Genomic DNA, 22,883 nt, shown 5'->3' with positions numbered 1-22,883 from the left:
ACTGATTGATTTTTATGCTTCAAAACTTAACTGTTGGTAACCTCATAGTAGTGAATCTTTCTGAATTAAAAATGGTGATTTCCTGCAATCGGGAGGCTACTCTGATTGTTCATAGTGGTGCTTTAAGTGCAGAATCCTGGATCTATAATACAAAAATGTGATTGTGGAGGCTATTTCCTGCTTTATGTTGTGTTATTCTTGTGGCCATAAAAATCACCAGTGGTATGGTTCAGTAAGTTATTTCCTATGTTTGTATGTCCATTATATATTTCATTTCAAAAAGTCTTAATCATCCTTATCATTCTGTTACAAGGATTGCTAAATCTGTGACATCTAGTGAGCTTATAATGATGATGATTTAATGGGTGAATGTTCTCAGGTGAAAAGGAACATGCAGGATACCAGACAGTCTCAGGTATAGAGATGTTTGTCAATTAGTATGAAATAGCTACTGTAATAGTAATGACTGTGTGCTAATTAGTATCCGAACACAATCTCTAGATTTTATTCTGATTTAGGAAATAGTGTTTCTTAAGTGTAACAGCTTTAGAAAAGCAATAGAAGCATTTCTCCTGAATTCACTGGCTTGCATACCTCAATTATTGTTAGCTATTGGAGGATACCATTAATTAGTTGAGTTGGATTGGATGACCTGGTTTGCTGGGAATGACAGGCTTATTAGAAAGGTCAGTAATTTATACTACTACAAAAATTCTTTTGTTCAACCCAGGAATGACCTAGTTTTGCCTTTTCTTTTATATCTCTACGAAACTCAGAGATGCAGAAAGTAGGGCAGAAGATACTGATGAAACATTTGCCCAAATAATGTGGTCAGTTGCTGTTAGGTTATTAACTAAGTTCTTATTCACGCAACCAGTTATCCAACTAAAGCACTGTGGAGTTAGAGAGCATATGCACAAGCACAATAAACTGTGAAGAACAGCTGTTCCTATAAAAGGATTGACTTACAGTTTGGCTTATTTTTCATCTGATATTATCATTGGTGTGCAGATATCTCACATTGATCGTTTTATGATGTTTAATGAACTCATTGTGGTCTGGTATTCAGATTGGTTGTATACCATGGAAGCGATAGCGAAGGATTAAAAGTTTTTTTTAAATATATAATTATAGCAAACCAAACCATTTCATATTCTTCCACTGCATGTTTTGAAGTTAAAACGTCTTTGTTTTCTATGTCTCTTGTCAAAAATACAAAGCTTTAGTATGTCAGTGCCGTCTATTCAAATGGAAAGAATCATTTAGATATTTTTTTTAATTTAGAGCATCATCTTTTTCCAGTGCTGTAGCTGTTCCCCCTGGCAAGTTCCAGCTACATTGAAAATATTCAAATAAGATCATCTGATAAGGTTGCCTGCTCTCTTAGGTTTTTACTTGTTTATAGGAATAAATGTTTAAATGGTATTTAGAAGAAATTACACAAGGAGAACAAAATATATTTGCTACTGGTATTTCTTCCCTCCCTTCAACCTGTTTTCATGCTATGGGTCAGGACTTAACAGCTCTCAAGAGTGCCTGGCTGAATAGCAGCAGGCTTCTAAATCTCAAATCAAGTGCTCTTCAAAGCACCTTACTTCTCTTGAGATAAAAACTTGAGGCAGGTTTTTCTATCTGGCCTATTCATCAAGTGTAGCCTACTGAATTGTTGGCATTTCTAAACACTAAAGGGATTTTAAAGATCTTATTGCTCTAAAGAGACTTACTTGTAGAAGGGAATAAAGAAGTGAAATGAAAAAAATACTGACACATGAAAAGTACAAAACCAAATAACAGCTAGAAGCAACTGAAAGCAAATAACTATAATTTGCCATATAGTTTCTGTACAAAACACATTTTTGATGTAGGAATCTGCTCAAATGTTCATCCCTCCCCACCCCCCCAGCTTCCAGATAAACAGTAATGTTTATTTTATCTCAATTAGTCACAAAAGTCTTGCATTTAATGTGATACCAGTTTCTGTCACACATATTTAATATATTTGTTTCAGTTTACACTGAGTCCCACTGTCTTAGAGTCATTCAAAAAGGTATTAGCATGACCTCTCTTTTAACCTTTCCCCAGCAACTTCTTATTCTGTGTTTAAACTTCTTTTAAAGCACTGGTTTGCCAAAGGGGAGTTAGCACCTGATCACCAATGTGATTTTTGTACTTTTTTATATGAGCAGTATCAATCACTGAGTAAATATATGCCACAGTATGTTTTCATACCAAAACAAGTTGATCCAATATTATAGATATTAAATAACACTTGAGTGATTTCTGAAGTCTAAGGTTATTTGGTAATAATACTACAAAAGGCTTTGTTAGCTGGAGTTTTAAACTATAGCCCTCATGAGTCATGGGGAATTAGTACTCAAAATATGAGATATTAAAATATGAATTATATGATGTCTACAGCCTTACCTGGGAGTTACAGGGTCTAAACATACTTCCTTATCAGTGCCAGTTTGAGAGTGAGAAGACACTGAGAGCAGAAATACTTCTTTTTTTCTCTTCTGGCCTGGATTTTGCCGTAGTGTGGAGCATCTGACAGTGGCATTCGCCGTTGCAGAGCTGAAGTTTCGAGCTTATGAAAAGCTGCAATCATAAACAAACTGGTCCTCTGTTTAGCAGCCTTGGTCCATAAATGTGCAGTATTTTGTAAACCACCAGTACATTCATCTGTGTAAATGATACTTGCTTTTAAAACAGAGATTAGTAATGATAGTTTGCACTTACATAGCACTTTTTCATTTCTCTAGCACTGTTTTAAAGTGATTGAATAATTTATGTTTCTCTACACCTAATAATCCTGCGAGGCACACTCAGAAAATACCTGTAGCAAAGAAGAACTTGTCCATGCATGAAAAGCAAAATGATTTAAAAAAAAAAAAGAAAAAGATAAAAAGCTGCAGAAAATTAGTCTGCTTCAAAAAGCTATTAAATTGTTCCTACCCCTGAAGCTTTACAAATGTGCTAATTATTGTGTTCTGGTCATGTAATATGTTTCTGCACAAAGTTAAGGCACTTTCCTGTTGGCCAAGCCCCTGTGCCATCAGGGGGGGCCTGGCGGGCCGTGTAACACAGGGCAGTGAATCTTCCCTTCAGACAGCGTGTGCTTCAGGTCTGAATGCCCAGAAACGCTTCACAGATGTTCTGAGCTGCCTAGCAATGGAAATTCTCTAATTCTAGCTGACCTAAAAAAGTAAGTAGGCTACTGAGCAAAGGGCTACTCCCAGTATAAAACGATACTCCCCCCAGCTAGCATTTACATTTTGCCCCCTCGTGCGCTCCTGTTTCATAACCAGCAACTTGCCAAACCTGTGACACTGGTCGCTTGAAACAGACATTCAGGAACGTAATATATTGGTGGTTTCTTTTCCTCCATCTCAGACATGGCTAGATCTTTGAGCCCAATGCTCCTTTCCAGTTGCCAAACCTGGTTAGTGGGATACACGATGCAGCCTGGTTAGAAACCTGTACTGCCGTGAGACCCAAGACAGCCAGTAGACACCAGAACCCCATCATTGCAGAGGGACTTTTTACAAGGGCTTGTAGTGACAGGACAAGGGGGAATGGCTTTAACCTGACAGAGGAGAGATTGAGATAAGATATTAGGAAGAAGTTCTTCCCTGTGAGGGTGGTGTGGCACTGGCACGGGTTTCCCAGGGAAGCTGTGGCTGCCCCATCCCTGGCAGTGTTTAAAGCCAGGTTGGACGGGGCTTGGAGCAACCTGGTCTAGTGTGAGGTGACCCTGCCCATGGCAAAGGGTTGGAACTGGATGAGCTTCAAGGTCCCTTCCAACCCAAACCAGTCTATGATTCTGTGATTCTATGGTTTGCATTTTGTAGTCAAATGTAAAACAGTACAGCTCACACTGCCTCAGTGCTTTCTAGAGCAATACTGCATGCCTTGGAGAGATTCTGTAGGTAGACACATTGGCCATTATCAGTAACTCATATGCAGTGATAAATAATGTGTGCATTTTCATGCATAGTTACATATTATGTTTGTGTTTGTATGCACAACTTCTGCAACTGATGTATACGAGGAAATCAGCATTGTTAATATATACAAAATCTAGAAAAACCACTGAGGCAGCAGCTGGTCCAGAGTCTCAGAGCAGGTCCCATTTTCCTCTGTTCTTCTTAGGAAAGCATTTCATTAAACTCGATTTTGTTGGATCTACAGACTAGATACTTGCGACCAGTGAAAGCCTGTAAGCCGTGCATGGTTTAGCAATAGCTGGCAGAACTGTTCCATTCAGAAATCTGTCTTCAATTCTGTTGGTTTTGAGTTGGCAAATCAGGCATTGACACGCACTTGTAATGGAGACTTGCCAGTGCGAGTTACCTGTCTTGGAGGACAACCTTTCTGTGAAGTGCTGAAATCTATCTGGATCATTTTATCAAGAGACAGAAAATGTTTTATCAGTTATTTGTGGTGTTGCACACCCCCAGATAAAATGGTGGGTTTAAATGGGTGTATTAATGACTTTTCTGAAAAGTGACAAAATATTTAAGCTGAGACAGAAGCCTGATAGATTACAGTGAACTGTAACAGATAGCTTTGGATACAAATGCAAATATTTGTTAGTTCTCCAGCTTAGCTGAAATTTTAGAGAGTGGCAGTAACGTTGTAGTATGTGGGACCCCCTAGAACAGATGCCTTTGTCTCTGAATGCTATTTCTCCCTCCTCACTTTCATAGCTTCTGTTTGTACACACAGTGTCTTGAACTCTTCTCAAGCTTCTCAGTAGAGAGACCCAAGTTGTTGTAGAGCAGTGCAGGCATTGCCAGCAACTCTGGAACTTTTCCAGTGAGCCATCTGTGGTTTGATACGAAATCCGTAGTGTGTGGCATGTTGAGATGTCATTCAAAGAAAGAGATGTGGAGGCACTGTCTCTATGAGAAGCTTCACAGAGTTGTAGTACTGAATTCCTCTCCTTGACACTCCAAGTTAAGAATTTAGTTTAAGCTAGTCATCCAGGTTTCCTGAATAATCAGCAGATATGGGCAAGCACTTGCAAGGATGATTCATCTTATCCTAAGTATATAATATAGGTTAGACTGAATGGCTGACTTGTAGACAGCTGCAATTAGGTTGAAAGAATCCATCAGGGAAGAGAATGTGACATTTACATTAGCATACATCCAGCTATCCTGAGAGCCCTAGAACTACTCAGACTTGCATCACAGGTCCCACACTCCTCTTATGTAAGCTCAAGGAGGAGAAATTCAGCAAAAAGAACAAATCTACAGGAGAAATGTTAATCTGTTTGCTTTGGACATAGATGATATAATCAGACTCCTGAACTACTGTTTGAATTTAGAACAGTATTTCCCTTCAGCATTTAGACAATGTATTCCAATCTCAACAATAACACACCTAGATAATATATCTACTCCTGCCCTCCATCCTTCCTTTTCTTCACTCCATCTTCTCTTCAGCTCTTTGTCACTTAATTTCTTCCCCTATGGCTGTTCTCTTTCACTCACCTTTCTGTGCAATATTTTTTTCGGCCAGAAAGGAAAAAAAAAAAAAAAAAAAAACCAAACCAAAACTTTGCAATTCATACAGTATTTAGGTATCATGACATTTTTCCTTCTGCCTGGATATTTTATCTTTCACCTCTTCCTTTTCACCTACTTTGTGATTTCAGACCATAAACTCATCAGGACAGAGACAGTGGTTCAATATGTGCTTGATCAGGGCTGGATCAGTATATCAATAGTATGCTATGTAAGTATTTAGTACAGTTCTGGTTGTAAGATTACCATGTATTTCTCTGAATTTTGATCAGACAACTGGTTGAACAGCTGTAGTCCTTGGATAGCCTATAACCATCCCTGATTAATCCAGCCCCCTTTATAACATCAGGAGCTGCTTCATTTTGTGGAGAGTACAGTTATAATATAAAGCAGGCCTCTTAATTGTATGTGTGATTTGGAGTACTTTGTGGTGCCAAACACTCAAATGTTCTCAATTGTCACAGAAGGTAAAATCTTCCTGATATTTTTATCTTTCCCTTGTGTCCCTTCACATATAGCAAATCATCTTTAACACAACTTGGGCGTTTTTCTTTGGAATGAAAGAGTTTGTTCAGACAATTGTCTGTGGTTTTCTGTCACTGAAACGTAGTGATTAATGCTGCATATACTGCATTACAAAAGCCCACCCATTTCTACTCACATGTTACTAGTTCTTCAGCCATCTGGAATCCTCTAGGGATTCACTTTACAGAAATGTACAGAATTGAATTTTATTTGTACAGGTATCTCTGAAAGAGTTTCACTTTGCAACAGTCAGTGTTTAAATCAAGTTTTAAATTCAGATTCAAGAATTCAGATTTTAAATACTTTGTATAGTTTTCTGGCCAGAGGACAGAAACAATACTCTGTGGTGTATCCAAACAAATCACACAGTTTCAATTGAATTCTCCTGGATATTATCATGTCACTTCTGTAAAGCAGGTAACACTGGAAAGCTGCACTAGAGAGGCGCATACGAAGATTCAGCATTCTTAAAAGTAAAACAGCTTTTACAAAATCTGTCACAAAATGAAGTGTGTTTAGTAATGGTTATTAATTTTGCCAGGTGTCTTTAAAGTCCCTGTTTAAATAATCTCCTTGTAGTATTGGAAACCACCACAAAACATCACTGTCCTGCAGATGAGGTGAAAATGAGAATTACCCTGGTTTTATTTTACATTCTCTAAGTGATGGAAAATAAGAGGTTTAGAATTGTGTTCAAGTGTTTTAAGTATTATTAGCTATATATAAAAAAGTATTTTCATATTAGCAATGTGTCCTTTAGCAGACAGGCAGGGATATGTAGGTAGAAGTATATTTATCAGCTATTCTTAGTGGAAGCCTTTTCTCAACACCTGATGTTAACAATAACTAATTTTGACAGCTCAGATTATGCTTTAAATTTAAAAAAAGGAAACAGGAAATGCATATGGTAGATGTGCTTATTTTAACATGGGTTGATCTAGTCATGATTAGTCAATCACAGTCACCTGAAAAGTAGAAAATTTTAGAATGTTCTATTTAAAAGTCAAGTCTTTTGTCTTCGTAATCAATTTAGAAAATGTATCCATTGCTGTGATTTAAAAATGATAATGTAGCATCTGTAAATACAGCAGAACAAGAAGAAACTGAGTCGTGTCCATTATACAGAAAACTAGTTACCAACTTGTTTGTTGCCTGAATTTGTTAAAATACTGAGAAAATTGTAACATGAACAGGAACGTAAGAGATTCATAATAAATGAGTTTAAAAATAGCTTGCCTAAGACCTAAATGCAGTTATGGGAGGACAGTCTGGCACCATTCTCTCCACAAGATAAATATAATAGATTGTGAGATGCTGTCACTATTTGTGAACCAAATTTCAGGACTGTAATAGGATTTCTGCATGACACAGGTCTAGGCCTGTTGGAATGACTTTTCACTTGCTGTGAGAGCTTATAATGTCTTCAGTGGTAAAGGGCTTACTGTTTTCTCATTGGGAAGTATTTTTACATTTTGTGGCATTAGTAAGAATTTTATATCTTTTCATAGCAATATTGTCAGATTTGTGTGTGAGTTGTTGCAAAGTTATGTCAACATAAGTGATATGGCACTCCAGTAGACTACATATCATATAAAAGATAATTCATTTCATCATGATACACATACCTAGTGTCTCAGTTGTCAAACTTGGTGAGAGAAGAGGCCAAAGCTTACAGACATCTCCATGGAAAATATTTGAACAAACTCTTCTCTCTTGAAAAAATTTCGTTTCATACCTGCATATCTTTGTACATGTTTGCTTCATACCTGCATACCTATACATCTTTGTTTCATACCTGCACATGCATTTTTTTATTAAACCCAAAGGTAGTAATTCGTTTTTGCAAAGAAGACCAGTTAGTTACTGTGCTTGATGGTGACCCAGTAAGAAAGCAGTAAAGTCACTGATTGGCAAGGCTAAGATGCTCCTGAAATGTGTATCTTCTAAGAAGTCTGTAACCATTTGGCAGCTACCTCAGTTAGAATTGCAAGATGCAACCTGTGGGGATGTCAGGTAAACCTGTTCATTCAGGACATTTGCACCATGTAAACAGACACATCGCAATGGCCCTGAAGCTGTGGCTTGGAGCATGGCAGAGAATCAGTGCCACGTGTTGCCACTGCATTGAAGGTAGTCTCAGTGTCCCTGGTGGGCTCAGCCACCTCTATTAAATGCTTCCCCCACTGCCCAAATAAGAAGAGCAGGTCCAGTGAAGGTATATAAAAATGCTGAAATCTAGGTACTATGAAAATAGAAATAATTACTGGTATTAATAAAAAGGTATTAATAAAAGAGGTATTAATAAAAAGACAGAAAAGGGAAAACAATGCAAGGGGTGCATTATGGGCGTCATAAGCAGAAGAGGAAACAGAAATAGGAACTCGATTCTGTACCACAGACTGTTCCTGTTCTCTTGTGTGGGCTTTATGGAATGGCAAGAGTTCTGCTTCAAAGAGAAATAAGCAGCGTATAAAGCTCCCCAACTAGGAGTCTGCATCTTTCATTTTCCCAGCATTCCTAAAATTCTTCTTCCCCCTAAACCAAATCCCTTCAGCTTTGGTGACTTCAGTGTTCGTGGGGTTGCAATAAATGGAACTAGAAGGGATCTAGAGAGGTCATTAACCCATCTCCCTGCCCCAAGGCAGGGCTGCAGCCAGAGTAGACTAATAAGCATTTATTTTATGGTCAAAGATCCAAATAAATTGCATTGCAAAGATTTTCTTTAAAGTTTAGTTTTGGGATGTTTGGGCTCAGTTGTTAAATCTTCATATAACTGTTCACAGAGTCATAAGGTTAACTTCAGTGGAATTACTTTAATATATATCAAGTTAAGAATAAACTACCACCTCTTTTTCTAAGAGATTCAATGGTTTTGCATCACTCATGATATTATGTGTTTGTTTGCTACAATATTGCAGTTATAATAGCTACAAAAATATAATAATGATCTTTTAATAATATGAAGAATAATTACTTTCAGTTAAAGCCTACGTATTGTTTCTATGCATTTTGTAACAAGGTATAATCAACATCAGGAAAGGCTGTTAGGAAAACTGTTGGTCAATCTTCTTAATGCTGAAGAGAAAAAAGTCTTACATTGGAAAGGTTAGTTTTTATAATAAATCTGTAAAACAATCCCCTTGATACAATAAGCTACACTGGCAAAAGCACTTGCTAGTGGTTTTGTCTGCTAGGGATTTTGTTGGTTTAAAAAAATAGATTACACCCCAACCAAAAGTACCAGCCAACTGGAAGTTCATCGTGAATAGAATAGCCATGGCTTGGATCTTTACACCCCAGTTTTGTAAGGCAAACCAGTGTCAGAAAACCATCAGTACTGTATTTGGTCCTCAGTGCTGGGACTGGACTAACTGTCTGCTAGGTGTCCCTTCTGGCCTGTCGTTTTACATATTCTTATCTTCCACTGCTACTTTTTTCCCCCCATTGAGAACGAATAAAGTAATTAGAAGTTTTCTTCAGGCAGAGGGAGGAGTAGAGTCCAAGTATGTAAGAAGTTTTGTCTGAACTGTTTTCCTTTCGTAATGCATGCCCTAAAGCTGTGTGCTTAGCTGGCTTCAGTGTAATTGTTCCTATCACTGCAAAGCCTTCAGGTTCTGTTTCGGGTGGGAAGCACCAGCACTCACATCATGCCCCTTCCCTGGCCATGCCTCCTTCGATAGCCAGTTATTTCTTAATCGAGTCAATGAAGCTTAGAGTCTGATTCTGAAGATCCTAAATTTAACCCTTCATAACAGCCTGCGTGGGTGAAAAGTGTGTGATCACGTAGTTTAACACACTATAATAATGCAGATACACGATTAACTTGCACAAAGGATTTTTACTCCAGCATTCCCTAGTTTTTCACACAGATAAAGTTTACCTTTCTTTGATACAAGCTTGAAGATATTATCACAAGGAAGGCAATTAGGGGTTCCTTTTTTCACTTGCATGTTTACTTTTGCCAGACTATGACCATTTTGCCTTAAAATACTGTTGCCTTGCCAGCTTGCTGTAGGTTTCAGGAAGTTTTGTGTTTATGCACATGCTGGAATATTTTAGGGAAAATCTTCAATTATTTAAAAGAATAAACAGCAGAAGGGAATGGAATATTGGCAGAAATGGGCAAGAGAAAGCCAGGACTGGCAGGAGCAGAAATTAAGATCTTGGAAGCAGAAAACTGAGACTGGGATTGCCAATGTGAGCAAAATCAGCTTGATTCTTATCAGACTGATAAGAGAGATTGAAAGGGATGGAGGCCATAGCCTCAGAAATAGCAAAGTCTGTCTACCAGAAAACATTTGGTCCTAAACTAGGACTTTAAATGTGATTGTTTTCTGTGGTCAGCAAATACCTGTGAAAATGTCTGATCATTCTGTAATAGTGGTGTTCAAAAAGGATCACAACCTATTCATGCTATCACTTACTGTTGTAGTCCAAGGGACCACAGTGTCTCTATCAGTGCCAAAAATAAAGGCCTGTTGTTTAACCTGTGGATGTCTGAATAATGCCACACAATGAATTTGCAGTTTGTGGTTTAAAATTTAGAATATTTTTAATGATATTAAAATATTTAATAGTTTAATATTTGCAGCCCTGTTTATATTTTTAAGCTGCAAACAGGAAATGTAAGGAATTGTAATTTGAAATGCCTATTTAGGCTTTATTCAGAGGAAATGTGTGTGTGTGCTGTGAATCAGATCTTAATGGCAGGATAACACTCAGTTGTTTTCAGAGGACTCTAGTGTTGCTTATTGTTCAGCATACATCTGATCTGAGGATGAATGTGGCACACACAGTGAAATGTGCTTCCTGGAGAACCAGTGATTTGCTGTCATGTTTGAAAATCAGGATTGTAGAGATGGCAAGGATTGCAGGAAGGATAGTCTCATAATTAAGACGATTGAAGGATATCGTAGAAAGTATGATGTGTCTCTGCCTATACCACTGAGCTTCTGTGTGATCATGCTGCTTCAACCCAGTATTTTTATTTCTGTATTCTTATTTTCTGTCTCTCACTTTCTGAGTGCCTGACTAGAGGTTCTTGAAGAATTACTAGGCACTCATAGCTGCAAATAAAGTTAGCATTTGGTCATGTGAAATGCTGTACGATGCTGAACATTCTGGAAAAGCAAGTCCTAAATGCCTCAGTTTGTGTTTCTGAAATTATTAGACACCTTTTGCCATGGGTTTTATGTGCCTGAATTTCCTATCCTTAAAATGGAGGTAACTTTGCTGCCTTATCTCACGAGAATATTAGGAAAATAGCACGGTTGGTATTTACGAAGCATTCAAGTGCTATAATACTGACATGTGCTATTGAAAAGCCATTCTGTCTTCAGAACAAGGTTTGAATAGTGTACAAAAAATGTCAGAAAAGTTCAGAGTAAACAGTGACAAAAAAACAAAATAGTGAATAGCCAGTCACTAAATGAGCAGTGTGCATCCTCCTCACTGAGTAAGTTGGGGCAAGAAGAGTATGTGCGTGTAATGAAACACTACATCATAACAAACACATCTGTAGAAGCCTAGTTCAGTCCCACCATCCAATCTGAGGATCTTTAATATCTGCTTTTCCTATTTGACTCTTTGTAAATTTATAAATATCAAGGACTCTTTTTTTTCCCTTTGGACCACACTTGAAGTCCAGGCCAGCATGGCAGGATTTACAGTTGTTCCCTGTCTATGGTATTAGGCAGTCCCTGTGTAAGAAGAGTTTGCCGTGTTTCAGTTCTGTTTGCTCTTCATGACCTTGCTCTGAATTCATTTGGCAGACTTGACAAGAGGGTCACTAATTGCAGGAGGAAGACAGTGGGACTACATTTTCCCAAGAGGAAGCTACCTCTCCTGCTCCCAGTAGGGGCAGAGAGGTTCTAACAGTGAGTGAGAGAAGGTTGGATTAGTTCTCTTGTCTCTTCACCTCCCACATACCAGATACCCTGTACCCTGCTAGCTTTTTTGGAAAGAAAATGTGACTGAAAGACGTGCCAAGTGCTCCCCTGCACTTCCTGGCTTTCCCTTGTCCTTCGTTTTCCAGTGGTCACAGCCCCTCTCATACAATGCAAGTTGTACGCTGGCTCTTTTCTCACAAACGTTTTTCTCAGCAGACAAACAAGATAGGCACATGTACTGGTTTATGTTGTATTGATGTAGAAATGAGGCATCATGGACCACAGTTCACATCCACAGCCATGCTTAGTCTTTTTAGGAATAAGGGAAGAATTGTAAGTGAAGGATACCATACACAACACTGATTTTAATACAGTGACATGTAAGAAAGAGCTAAGTAGTTACTGGATAATATATACAAGGGATGGTTTCTGGTACATAAATTGTGCTTCACAAGCAAAGTGCTACAAATAAATACACACATTTGTCCTATTTCAACGCAGAGGACTGTAATCTCACCCTGGGCACAGGCTTTCCTACTCCACATGTGTTACTTTATGCATTTCCTTCCCGTGGAGGAGATGGATAACCACCCAGCACACATTCTTCTCCCTCCACTGCCCAGAGCCAGGAGTGGCTGGTGGTAGGAAGCACTTCGGAGCACCTCTCAAGTTATAGGTCATTGCACAATCCCAAAGCTAGCAATGAATTGAACATCTGTAAATATAGATTTTTCTTATATAAATATTTAATATAAATAAATACTTTAAATTGCATTCTTATCTTACAAAAGTTGCAAAGATGTTGAATAAAGGCAACTGTATTTATGTATTGTGATAAAAGCAAAACCATAGCAAAAGCAGAGAATGCAATAGCCCACACAGCTTCCTAATACAGTTTTGTAGCCATTGCTGTTATCCTGTTCCCTTCAGAAGCATGTGCATTCTAAAGGAAGAGCCACACAGTTTACCCTTTGCCTACTAAATCTTTCAAGAAATATGCTTCTTCCATGATACCAGATTCACAAATTATTGCACTGAGTGGGAGATGCTCAACTGTCTCATCTGACCTGCTTTCGGTACCTCACTGTGTCCAAAGCAAGCTGAATAAAGCCTCAGTGTTACATTATTTTCACCTTGCTTTACAACAGCTAAATGGTAATGTCATGTCTTTTGTGTATCATCTCCAGTGTAAAAGAACCTCAGAGGGAGAGTTGAAATATTTTTGTCATAGCTGAAAAATAAGGCTTATTATGCAAGGACTGTGTGCTTGTGGACAACCACGTAACCTGTGTCTCAGTTTCCTCATCTGTAAACTGGATATAATGTTCCTACAACTCACAAGGGATGGCAAGGTTTCATCAGCATGTATGGTTGCCTTATACAGATACAACTACTGTCACTGCTTGGTTTTATCAACAACTATCAGTAGAACATGAAGAAGAATCGTTTAGCAGAATAATGCTGCAGCCACAGTGGGCCTGCTCCATCTTTTGACCAGGACATCATTTATTTTCAGACTCTGCCACAAAGTATGCACGTTTGAAATAAAACTATGCTTATATTGTAATGCCATAGAAATCAAAGAATTTGATGTAGGGGTTGACATACAGGCAGAACACTTGTTTTTAAAGGAAAAATGCCCAGAGATATAATTAAATACCTCAAGCACATTTGGATTTTGTTTAGAAGATTTTCACGAGGAAAAAAATCTGTTCCAATTTACAGAATCCAATATATAGAAAACATACAGAACTGTTCCCAGCTCAGCCTAAAAGAGTATCTGGGAAGTGTTTTATTTGTGTTGGTAAAAATTGATCAGTCAGGAAAAAGATGGCATTCTGAAATATGCTATGGAAAATAAATTCTACTGCAATTATTCTTTATTTTTCCTCTCTCTCTTTATGTTCTCTCTCTCCTCGTCTCCCTCCTGAAAATCTCCTGCCACAGCAACTGCATTTGCCTCCAGACTTGTCAGACACAGTGAGCCGCGCAAGCAAACAGGAGCTGGCAGGATCCGCCAAACTGCTGAGCTCAGGATGTGGTGCTATGGCCATCGGCAAGAAGCACCTGGACTTCTAGTGATTTCTCCTTAGCAGTTTCACTCATATTTATATGACACTCTAATTATGAGTGTTAATGACTTATATAAATATTTTTCTTAATGATTTGACCCAGCAGTCTTTAAAAATACATGTGATCATATGGTGCCGCCTTTTTTTTTTTCTTTTTGTTCAGTTTTCTTTGTACTAATTTTGGGGTTGTTTGGATTTTGCTTCTGTTATGTTGGATCCTGCCATTGTTCTGCTCGACTGTCAACATACAGTATATTTTGTTCCTTTCCTTAAAATACAAAAATTACTCTTGCCCCTTCATTTCTAGATGGGGTTTTTTTACAATAAAAAAAAAAAAAAGCTATATTTTCCAATGCAGTTTTTATATACTTACATGCCATTTTTTGTATGCATAATAAGTTAAGTTGGACGGTTCATTGAAATAAAGGAAAGAAATTAAGCAATGTCACATGTTATTCCAAAAGCAAACTACACAGTTGTGGTTTTAAAACATTTTTTATAATTGAAATACCATTCTTTAGGGCAATATTTGCATTAGTTTATTAAATATGTAATGATAAATTTAAAATATGTAAGATAGTTTTTATTCTAATATGCCAGTAATTAAGAATGGTGGGGGTTTTAATCAGCGATATATTATAGATCATTATTTTGCCTTATGGCTTACTACATGCATTAAAATGCACTTGAATGGATTTTACTAGCCATAGAGAAATGAAATTATTTCCTTCTGTAGTTCAAAACAGTAATCCTAAACAATTGAAGTCAGCACTATGAAATTATGTCAACAGACATAATTCAAGATTGAAATTCAAACCGACAGCTACATTAATGCTAGAAAACCAGAAGAGTGCATTTGAGCTCGGGGTAGGGTATCACAGCATGCTGGTCTAAAGCAGGGCAGAATATACAAGTAATTCACCTTCTGTACCCTCAGATATACAGTTTGTGAACTTCCAACTATTTTGTATGTATCTCTCCGTGTATCTCATCAAACAAAAAAATGGTAAAGCGAAGCTGACCTGTAAATTAAAGTGGTTTGCATTCTTTCTTCTGAGGCTGACTTCCATTTTGAAAGGTAATACCTTCTTCTTCGCAAAAGTTCCAAGCCACCCAGCTGTAAGATTGCATTACAGTTTCAAAATTTAGTCTTTATAATAGTGTATTACATGGCTGGAGTGAAATTGACTCTTCAAAGAACATGTTAATAGGATGCAATAATGGTAACTTATTTTGATGGGTTTGGAACCAAGAGTTGGTTAAGTGGTTGCTTTTTTTTTCCCTGCGATGCAGGTTCTTCTTTATTTTTTTCTTGACAACGCTGTGTAAAACAAAGACATAGCTTTTAAAACTGTCTAATACGATGAATGTCAATCACTTAAAAAACTCCACTGTAGCATAAACACATACTGTATACAGCTTTTATTCTGAATTAGAATAATTGAATCAATGACAGTGATTTGCCAGGATGTCAAATCTATCCATCATATCCTGTCACTACCAGTTTATTTTTTGTGATCAAAATCAAAAAGACTACTATTTTGTCATCAGCTATTTCATTAGTAGTAACAATCAGGTTTTCTCTTCTATATTTTTTAGATATGCCTGTTATATTTTTTATTTCTAAAGACACAAATCCTTTTTAAATCTTTTCAAAATAAAGTTTCAGAACTGAACTGTCAGTTTAATAAAGCAAAAAGACATCTACTTTCCTATGCCAATGTATTTAAAATATTATCATTGATGTCTCAAACATTTTTTCTCTTTTTGTGTTATGTGTTGAATTGAATGGAAGTTTTCATTAGATACTTAATTGTGCCTTTTGAAAGCATGAAATAATTTAAACACTTAGGATAAAGTGATTTTTAACAAAGGGGAAGTTTTACGTAGTATGTCTTTCTAATGTATATAACACAAAACACAGTATGTCTTTGTGAAATATAGTCACAGGACATATAAATTGCTGCCAATATACTTAAATAGGTCATTGACTTCACATACAGGGGAGATAATATCATGAAAGTCACAGTCAGTTTCTAGTTAACATATTAACTGAAAATTCTTTCCAAGTAGCATGTATATTCCATCTATGTGGATGTGTATATGTGCATCCTCTTCATTTAGAAGTTCAATTTCAAAAACTTTGGTAGGTTAATATCAAAGCTGACAAATATTTTGTATAATAAAAGGAATTCTTTCTGCAAATCTGGAATATTTTTTTCCTAAGTTACTAAACATGCTTTGTAAAGTAAGTGTTAGAGTATACAGATGTGCATTGTTGTTTACCTAAGGCAAAAACATGGAGCAAAAATTCTCTTCTTTGCTTCCAAAATATCGTATCAGTTACAACAACACATGACAGTGACTTGGTTGATCCAGCAAACTGGGAAGTGAAATAATGGCATGTACATGCTATCTGATAGTATCTAGATGTATAGTAGATAAAGTGTAGATTTCATTCATTACACCAAAAGCAATTTTGACTTGGGAAGCAAGAAAAGCATTTACATGGTGATTTTCTGTGGCTTTTCCCCATAACCACTCTGTGGCTATCAAGTTCCTGGTATAAAACATGCTTCAGTTCCTTCTTCTCTTGATTTGAAGACAAACAACTAAGGGGTGCAGCTCAGGTAATTGAAGAATGGGTGCAGCCTCTTTTGATAGGCTGTTGCAACATGCTACCAGCTTCTTTTTGCATCTTCAAAGCCCGCTTCTTGGCTTGTATGGAAAATCTGGGCGATTCTTACACCTGCTCAGAGGGCTCTTTTCCACAGAGATTGAGGTATGAGGCTTTTCTGTTTGTTGCGATTTTTTAAGCAGAACTTCCTACTTTTTAGCAGGCTACAAACTGAAACCGCTAAACTCAGCAAGGAAACAATAGATTCATCCCGGTGAAGACGTTCCCAATTCAGCACAAGAACCTGATCTTCACAGAATTGTGACACACAGTCAAGAAAGCAGTAATGAAATTTAAAACGTTGTGTCTTTAATATGTCAAATAAGAATTCTTTATATAATTTCTGTTGTGTTGAGGTTTTCAAAATATAAGTATTGGGAACATGAATAATATTATGATGGATTAAGTCTTCTTCTATGTTTGTAAAGAAATTTCAGAAGCAATTTCAAGGATGCAGCTGAATTCAATTTTCTGTAACAGTAGCTACAAGCGTCTGAAAATGGGCATTCAGCCACTTCAGATTTGATATGCGTGGTAGTACGCACTGTAAATCTAATATAAAATAGTGATGTTGCTCCAAACACGGCTTTTGAAAAAGTGCAAAGGTCTAACTTACAAAAATCCTTTACTGTGCCAGTATTGGAAAGTGAGCTATTAATAAAGTTTTTCTGAACCCACAAGGTTGTGACACACCCCTTTAAAAAACTATGTATATTACAAGTATTACACACACACTCATATTAAACCTCTGTTTCTCCAGGATCATCTATTAGAAATTTAATAAAGTGTTCTTCTTCTTTTGCCTGTGCTGGAGAAATGTCATCCATAACTATATAGCACAACAGAAATAGGAAAGAAGATGCTCTTATGCCTTTAAGAGGTGGTGGAAGCATGTACTATCCCCCATGACTTCTCTTGGGCTTTTTATTTTCTCTTGTGAGCTACCTGAGTGCAAGGCCTACGTTTCTTTTTTTAATCACACTCTGAGCACATGATGCTGCTTATTCAATAATAAATGTACCTGTGTAGAAAAAGAATGAAAATGAACCCTCTTCATCTTAGGAAAAAAGGCAGCTCAAAAGGAGGGGAGGGGGGGGAGGGAAATTAAAACAAATTCCACCACTTTTCTTTTTCTTTGTTTCAGTTTCTAGTCTAATATAAGCAAACATTAGGCTGGTTTGGTTTGCTTTCCAAAAACAAAATCTGTATTTCAGCAGTTAGATTTTTCAGAAGTGTTGAGCATCAAGCATCCTGGAGCATCTGCTGAAAACTTGGCTGATTATTTAAACTCTACCTTTAAATAATTTTGAAAGTTACTAGGCACATTGAACTAATTTACAGACCTTCTGTTCATATCAAAAAGAAGACATCAAGACATCTTTTGCATTTCCTGGTGCTGTAGACCTTAATCTAAAAATTCTTCCAGAGAAGTCAGTGGTAGACCAGGAGCAAGCTGGTAGGATTAGGTCCAGTGGGTCTTTTTTAAAGTGTTAGCAGACCTAGAGAGTTTGTAGCTGCATATTCGTCTGTTTAAAAATGTATTTTAGTGTCTTCTGACACTGACAGTAAATCTTAAATACAAAGTATAGCAAGAATCAAAAAGAAAGTCTTTACTCTCGGCAGGCAGATTTTGAGTCTGAATGTTCGTGCCTTCAGAATGCTCTCAGCACTTACAGCATTAGAGGTATTCCCTTCAAAGTCTTGAAACGAGTAAATTTTGGTGCACTTTCGAGTACTTTTTTTGGAGTCAGGTTGGAGCAAATGCACTTAAGAAAGCTCTTGCTCAAATTTCATGGGGCTAGACTTAAAGCTAAACTAATGAATAAAGCTGAATTCAGTCAAGACCAGATAGAGAGTGACGGACATAGGGAAACATTTGGAAGAGTTCTCCAGTGTGGTGAAATGTCCATTTATGGTGCTTCCCAGCCTACAGATAGCTCAGGATAGCTCAATGGTTTGGGGAAATTACTTGAACCAGAAGGAGTTTGATAGCACAGTCTTGGAGACACTGGAGTAACAAGTCCATCTGTGTGGGAGACAGTGCCTTCCCAGGAGCCACCTCTGCACTGGAGGGTTCTTCCCAACTAGTGAAGGGTTATAAATATGTAGCTTCAAATCTACACCATCAATACACCAGCTTCAGACAAGCAAATCAAACTCTTATCACAACAAAATACTGGGAAAGAGTTTGGAAGCACAAGCAGTATGGTAGGTAAGCACCATTCGCCTGATGGAGAGAACAGAACAGACAGCAAACGAATACATGCAAGGGAGCAGAATGGGGTTCCTTGCCTGTAGAAGGCTCTATGAAGTCTTAAATATGTCCTTGCCTAAACAGGTGTAAATCAACAGCAGTTCATGCAAAGCAACTGAATCAGAACTCGGTGTCCTGGGTTCAGGAACCTTCGCTTAAATAAGAATAGATGGGTTTGGGTGCATATTTTGCAAAGTAACAGTGTTGACTTAAATTCAGAGAAATCAAAGTGGACAAGTTGCTTATTTAAAAGCAAAAAAAATTATAAATTTTAAATTACGACTGGATTTTTATCTAAGCCAGTCTGACAGAGAGTTTTAAATATAAATAAACCCTCCCCTGCAGTATTTGAAACACACAGCTGCAGGCTACAGGCTCTAAATATGAATCCAACTTTGTAAGTAGAAATGTAAAGGGTAAAACATAAACAGTAGCAGGAAGAAATATAAATTTTCTTCATTTGTGATAAGTTAACATATTTATTTTAACAACCTGAAGGTCTTTATCTGCTCTATGCAGTTCCATATAAATTGGAGTCCTTCTGTTGCCCTGTATGTAATTTCCATGGAATAACCATTGATAAATTTCTCAAAATCCATCAGCATAAGCCTGACCTGAAGGAGGTTATCTGTGAATCTAGAAACTCCTCTGGTGAAGCTGGAAAAGCTCATATGTCCCAGGAGAGGAAGAACTGCAATTCGCAACCCTCACCGATTTTAGCTACTGGAGTGTACGTGAGGTCTGTCAGGTGCCTGGAGGCAATTGCAACCTCTGCTGGAGGATTTCATGCAACTTACAGCTCCTGTCAGTCACCTGAAGGTAACAAGGATCCTCCTGGGTCACTCACAAAACCTCTGCTCACCAGCTGCAACTCAACTTGGGAGGTCAGGCTCCAGCGCCAGAGAAACCATAGACCTCTACCAGCCCAGCAAAAACAGTAGCATGGTCCTTTGTGGGGGCAAAGCCCAGCAGCATCAGACATGCATTTTCACCTTGACCTCTTTCAAGATCACGATGGTCTCACCAGGGATATCCTACTGTGATATTACCTAGGGGGAGGGAAGGAACAGTTTGGAAGGCCCTGAAATTCTTGTTTTAAAACAGTCATCAGAGGTTCACCATGAAACTTAAGGGAAAGTAGGTTTCATGGGGACCTTTTTCTCAAGGGCCACCTTCAGAAGAAACAACAGGGAATCTGGCAGCTGGAAGTTTCATGAAAATCTGTCACGTCAGTTGTACATGTTAAAAGACTGATCAACCGTCTTCATTCCTTCCAGGTTTCATTTCTGCAGCCCCTATGAAAACACATTTATCTTCCACACAATCACTGTTGAAAACTATCTTAGGAGAGTAACCTATCCTAAGTAAGCCTAAGTAACTGGTGATACACTGGGGTTTTCTTTCTTTGCATCTGAGAGAATATTAGGGGAGGAATTAATTTAAAATATGTTCTAAAGCAAAGAACTTGCCAACCTGGCTCCTATCCAAATGGTACTATCTTTACCACCATGCATCTCATGCAGATTGCTCCATCCTCTGCTGTTTTCTCTAAGAATTACTAAACTGATAACATATGTGAGAGACTTGCCTAACGTCATTCTCCAGAGGTAATCCAAAAGGAGCTATATTCCATGCTTTGTTTCCCCCCCCAAAGAGGATGAACACTTGGGCTTCAGGGATTCCTCCTCACTTCAGCCAAAGACTTGCTGCCGCAGCTGCCTTCTCTCCACAGCAAGACACATAAATACTCGCTGTCTGAACAAAACTGAACAACCATCACATCTACTCTTATGTCTGTAATTCATATGCCTATTTCTAATGGGGGGGAGATGTTGTATTTGGGTGTTTGTAGGTGCCAATCACACTTTTGATTAGAAACAGGGCTGCAGGAGCTAATTAAGCAAGCAGGTGTCTTGTCAAAGAAGAGTTATTTTAAAAGAAGATGCTACTACACCATTCCCAGAGCAGAAGAGCCTTATCAGCGGTATGTGGCTTGATGCTCAACTGCTGAAGCTGAGGACAAGAGCAAATGGAAATGAACTGGGAAACAAAGAAAAAAAAAAAGGATTATATTATTTTGGTTTTGCTAGTGCTGTTTATACCATGGAAATCAAGAACAAATTTAAACCTTAGCATAACTCTAGACCTGCACATATTATTCAGAGAAAATGAGATCATATATTTTAGTCAGTAATATCAGGAAAATCAAAAAATCAATAAAAAGAAAGAGAAGAAAGAAGAGAAAAGAAAAAGAAAAGAAGGAAAGGAAAGGAAAGGAAAGGAAAGGAAAGGAAAGGAAAGAGAAAAGAAAAGAAAAGAAAAGAAAAGAAAAGAAAAGAAAAGAAAAGAAAAGAAAAGAAAAGAAAAGAAAAGAAAAGAAAAGAAAAGAAAAGAAAAGAAAAGAAAAGAAAAGAAAAGAAAAGAAAAGAAAGAAAAGGAAAGGGAAGAGAAGAGAAGAGAAGAGAAGAGAAGAGAAGAGAAGAGAAGAGAAGAGAAGAGAAGAGAGAAGAGAAAAAAAGAAAAGAAAAAAGAGAAAAGGAAAAAAGAAAAAAGAAAAGGAAAGGAAAGGAAAAGAAAAGAAAAGAGAAAAGAAAAGAAAGAAAAGAAAAAAGAAAAGAGAAGAGAAAATAAAAGAAAAAAGAAAAGAGAAGAGAAAAGAGAAAAGAAAAGAAGAGAAAAGAAAAGAAGAGAAAAGAGAAAAGAAAAAAGAAAAGAAAAGAAAAAAGAAAAAGGAAAAGAAAGGAAAAGAAAAAAGAAAAGGAAAAGAAAAAAGAAAAGAAAAGAAAAAAGAAAAGAAAAGAAAAGAAAAGAAAAGAAAAGAAAAGAAAAGAAAAGAAAAGAAAAGAAAAGAAAAGAAAAGAAAAGAAAAGAAAAGAAAAGAAAAGAAAAGAAAAGAAAAGAAAAAAGAGAAAAGAAATCCAAACACCTTTGGCCATGAGAAGTGAATTAAATAGGACTACCAATGGCTAGAAACCATAGGGGAAGAGATGTGTGTTATCAGTCCCAGGTTCTTTGCAACTGTAATCTTTCCCCCAAAGATAAATCCCATGTTAGGCTGCGTAAAGTAAAGCAGCCTACGGGGGCATTTTGCTCCCTTTATAAATAAAAACCTAGCTAAAAAAAAAAAGATGGTTAAATCCCCTTTCTGTATTACAGCCTAGGTGAGAAAGCAGCTCTTTCTGCCTTCTGGAGCAGGGCACGCACTGACTTGTGCTTACCTTTTAAAAACCATTAAAACCAGTATTCGTGTGACACAGGGCAGTTCCAACACATATGTCGCTGCATGCATGTCTGCTTCACCATCAGCATGTATGGCTCATCATCTGTCTGCTCTGAACAATAACTGTTAGGTTAGCAGCCTTTTCACTTGTAAATGTAAATATTGTATCTAGAACACAATATTTGAAATACAAAATACAGTGTTATTAAGACAGCACTCACACATCAATTCTTGTGTGACTATAATTTGTGAAATGCGTTAGGAGGGGCTTATAAATAAAGTATAAGGTGTTATTATGAAATACATTTTAACCAAATGCACAGAAATGTCTTATTCCTATTGAAATCAATAGCAAAACTCCCACTAATTTCAGTGGTAAAAAGAGGAGACCCTTGGAAATTGCTGTGTTACACTGAGCAATGCATTACACTGATTTCAGTCGTCATAAGAAATACAGATCTAGAAGAAGAAAGGGATGAAAATGGGTATTAGAGGCTGTTCAGAGCACGCAGAGGATTTCCATTTCCCACTGAAGCAGCTGGTAGTGGTGTCTGGTGAGGCAGCACGTCTGGTGCTGGGGCTGCTCCAGGGCCTTGCCTGGCCCCTGTGGAGCACCCAGGGGCTGGCACCAGTGCTCAGCCCCATGCTCCAGCCCACCCTGGGGAAGAGGCTCTTGACAGGACTGCAGGCACAATGTGCAGAGCAAGGCTGCCTGT

The 22,883-nt window shown here is 37.6% G+C and overlaps 1 protein-coding gene across 3 annotated transcripts in view; it reads left to right on the top strand.

The window, feature by feature from the left end:
* ELP4 (elongator acetyltransferase complex subunit 4) overlaps positions 1-17,493 on the top strand; it is a 144,888-nt gene extending 127,395 nt beyond the window's left edge. For 2 of the 3 annotated variants that reach the window (XM_030483000.1, XM_030483001.1), the window contains one exon: positions 13,892-17,493. In XM_030483000.1, coding sequence (XP_030338860.1) covers positions 13,892-14,023 — 132 coding nt within the window. In that variant the 3' untranslated portion in view covers positions 14,024-17,493. The remainder of the gene's footprint in view (positions 1-13,891) is intronic. The other variant, XM_030483006.1, reaches the window with a different exon arrangement.
* Positions 17,494-22,883: the final 5,390 nt, after the last annotated feature.

Source organism: Strigops habroptila, chromosome 4 (assembly GCF_004027225.2).
Source record: "Strigops habroptila isolate Jane chromosome 4, bStrHab1.2.pri, whole genome shotgun sequence".
Lineage (NCBI taxonomy): Eukaryota > Metazoa > Chordata > Aves > Psittaciformes > Psittacidae > Strigops > Strigops habroptila.
The sequence above is the reverse complement of the archived record's forward strand: the minus strand, read 5'-3'. Positions and strand labels throughout refer to the sequence as shown.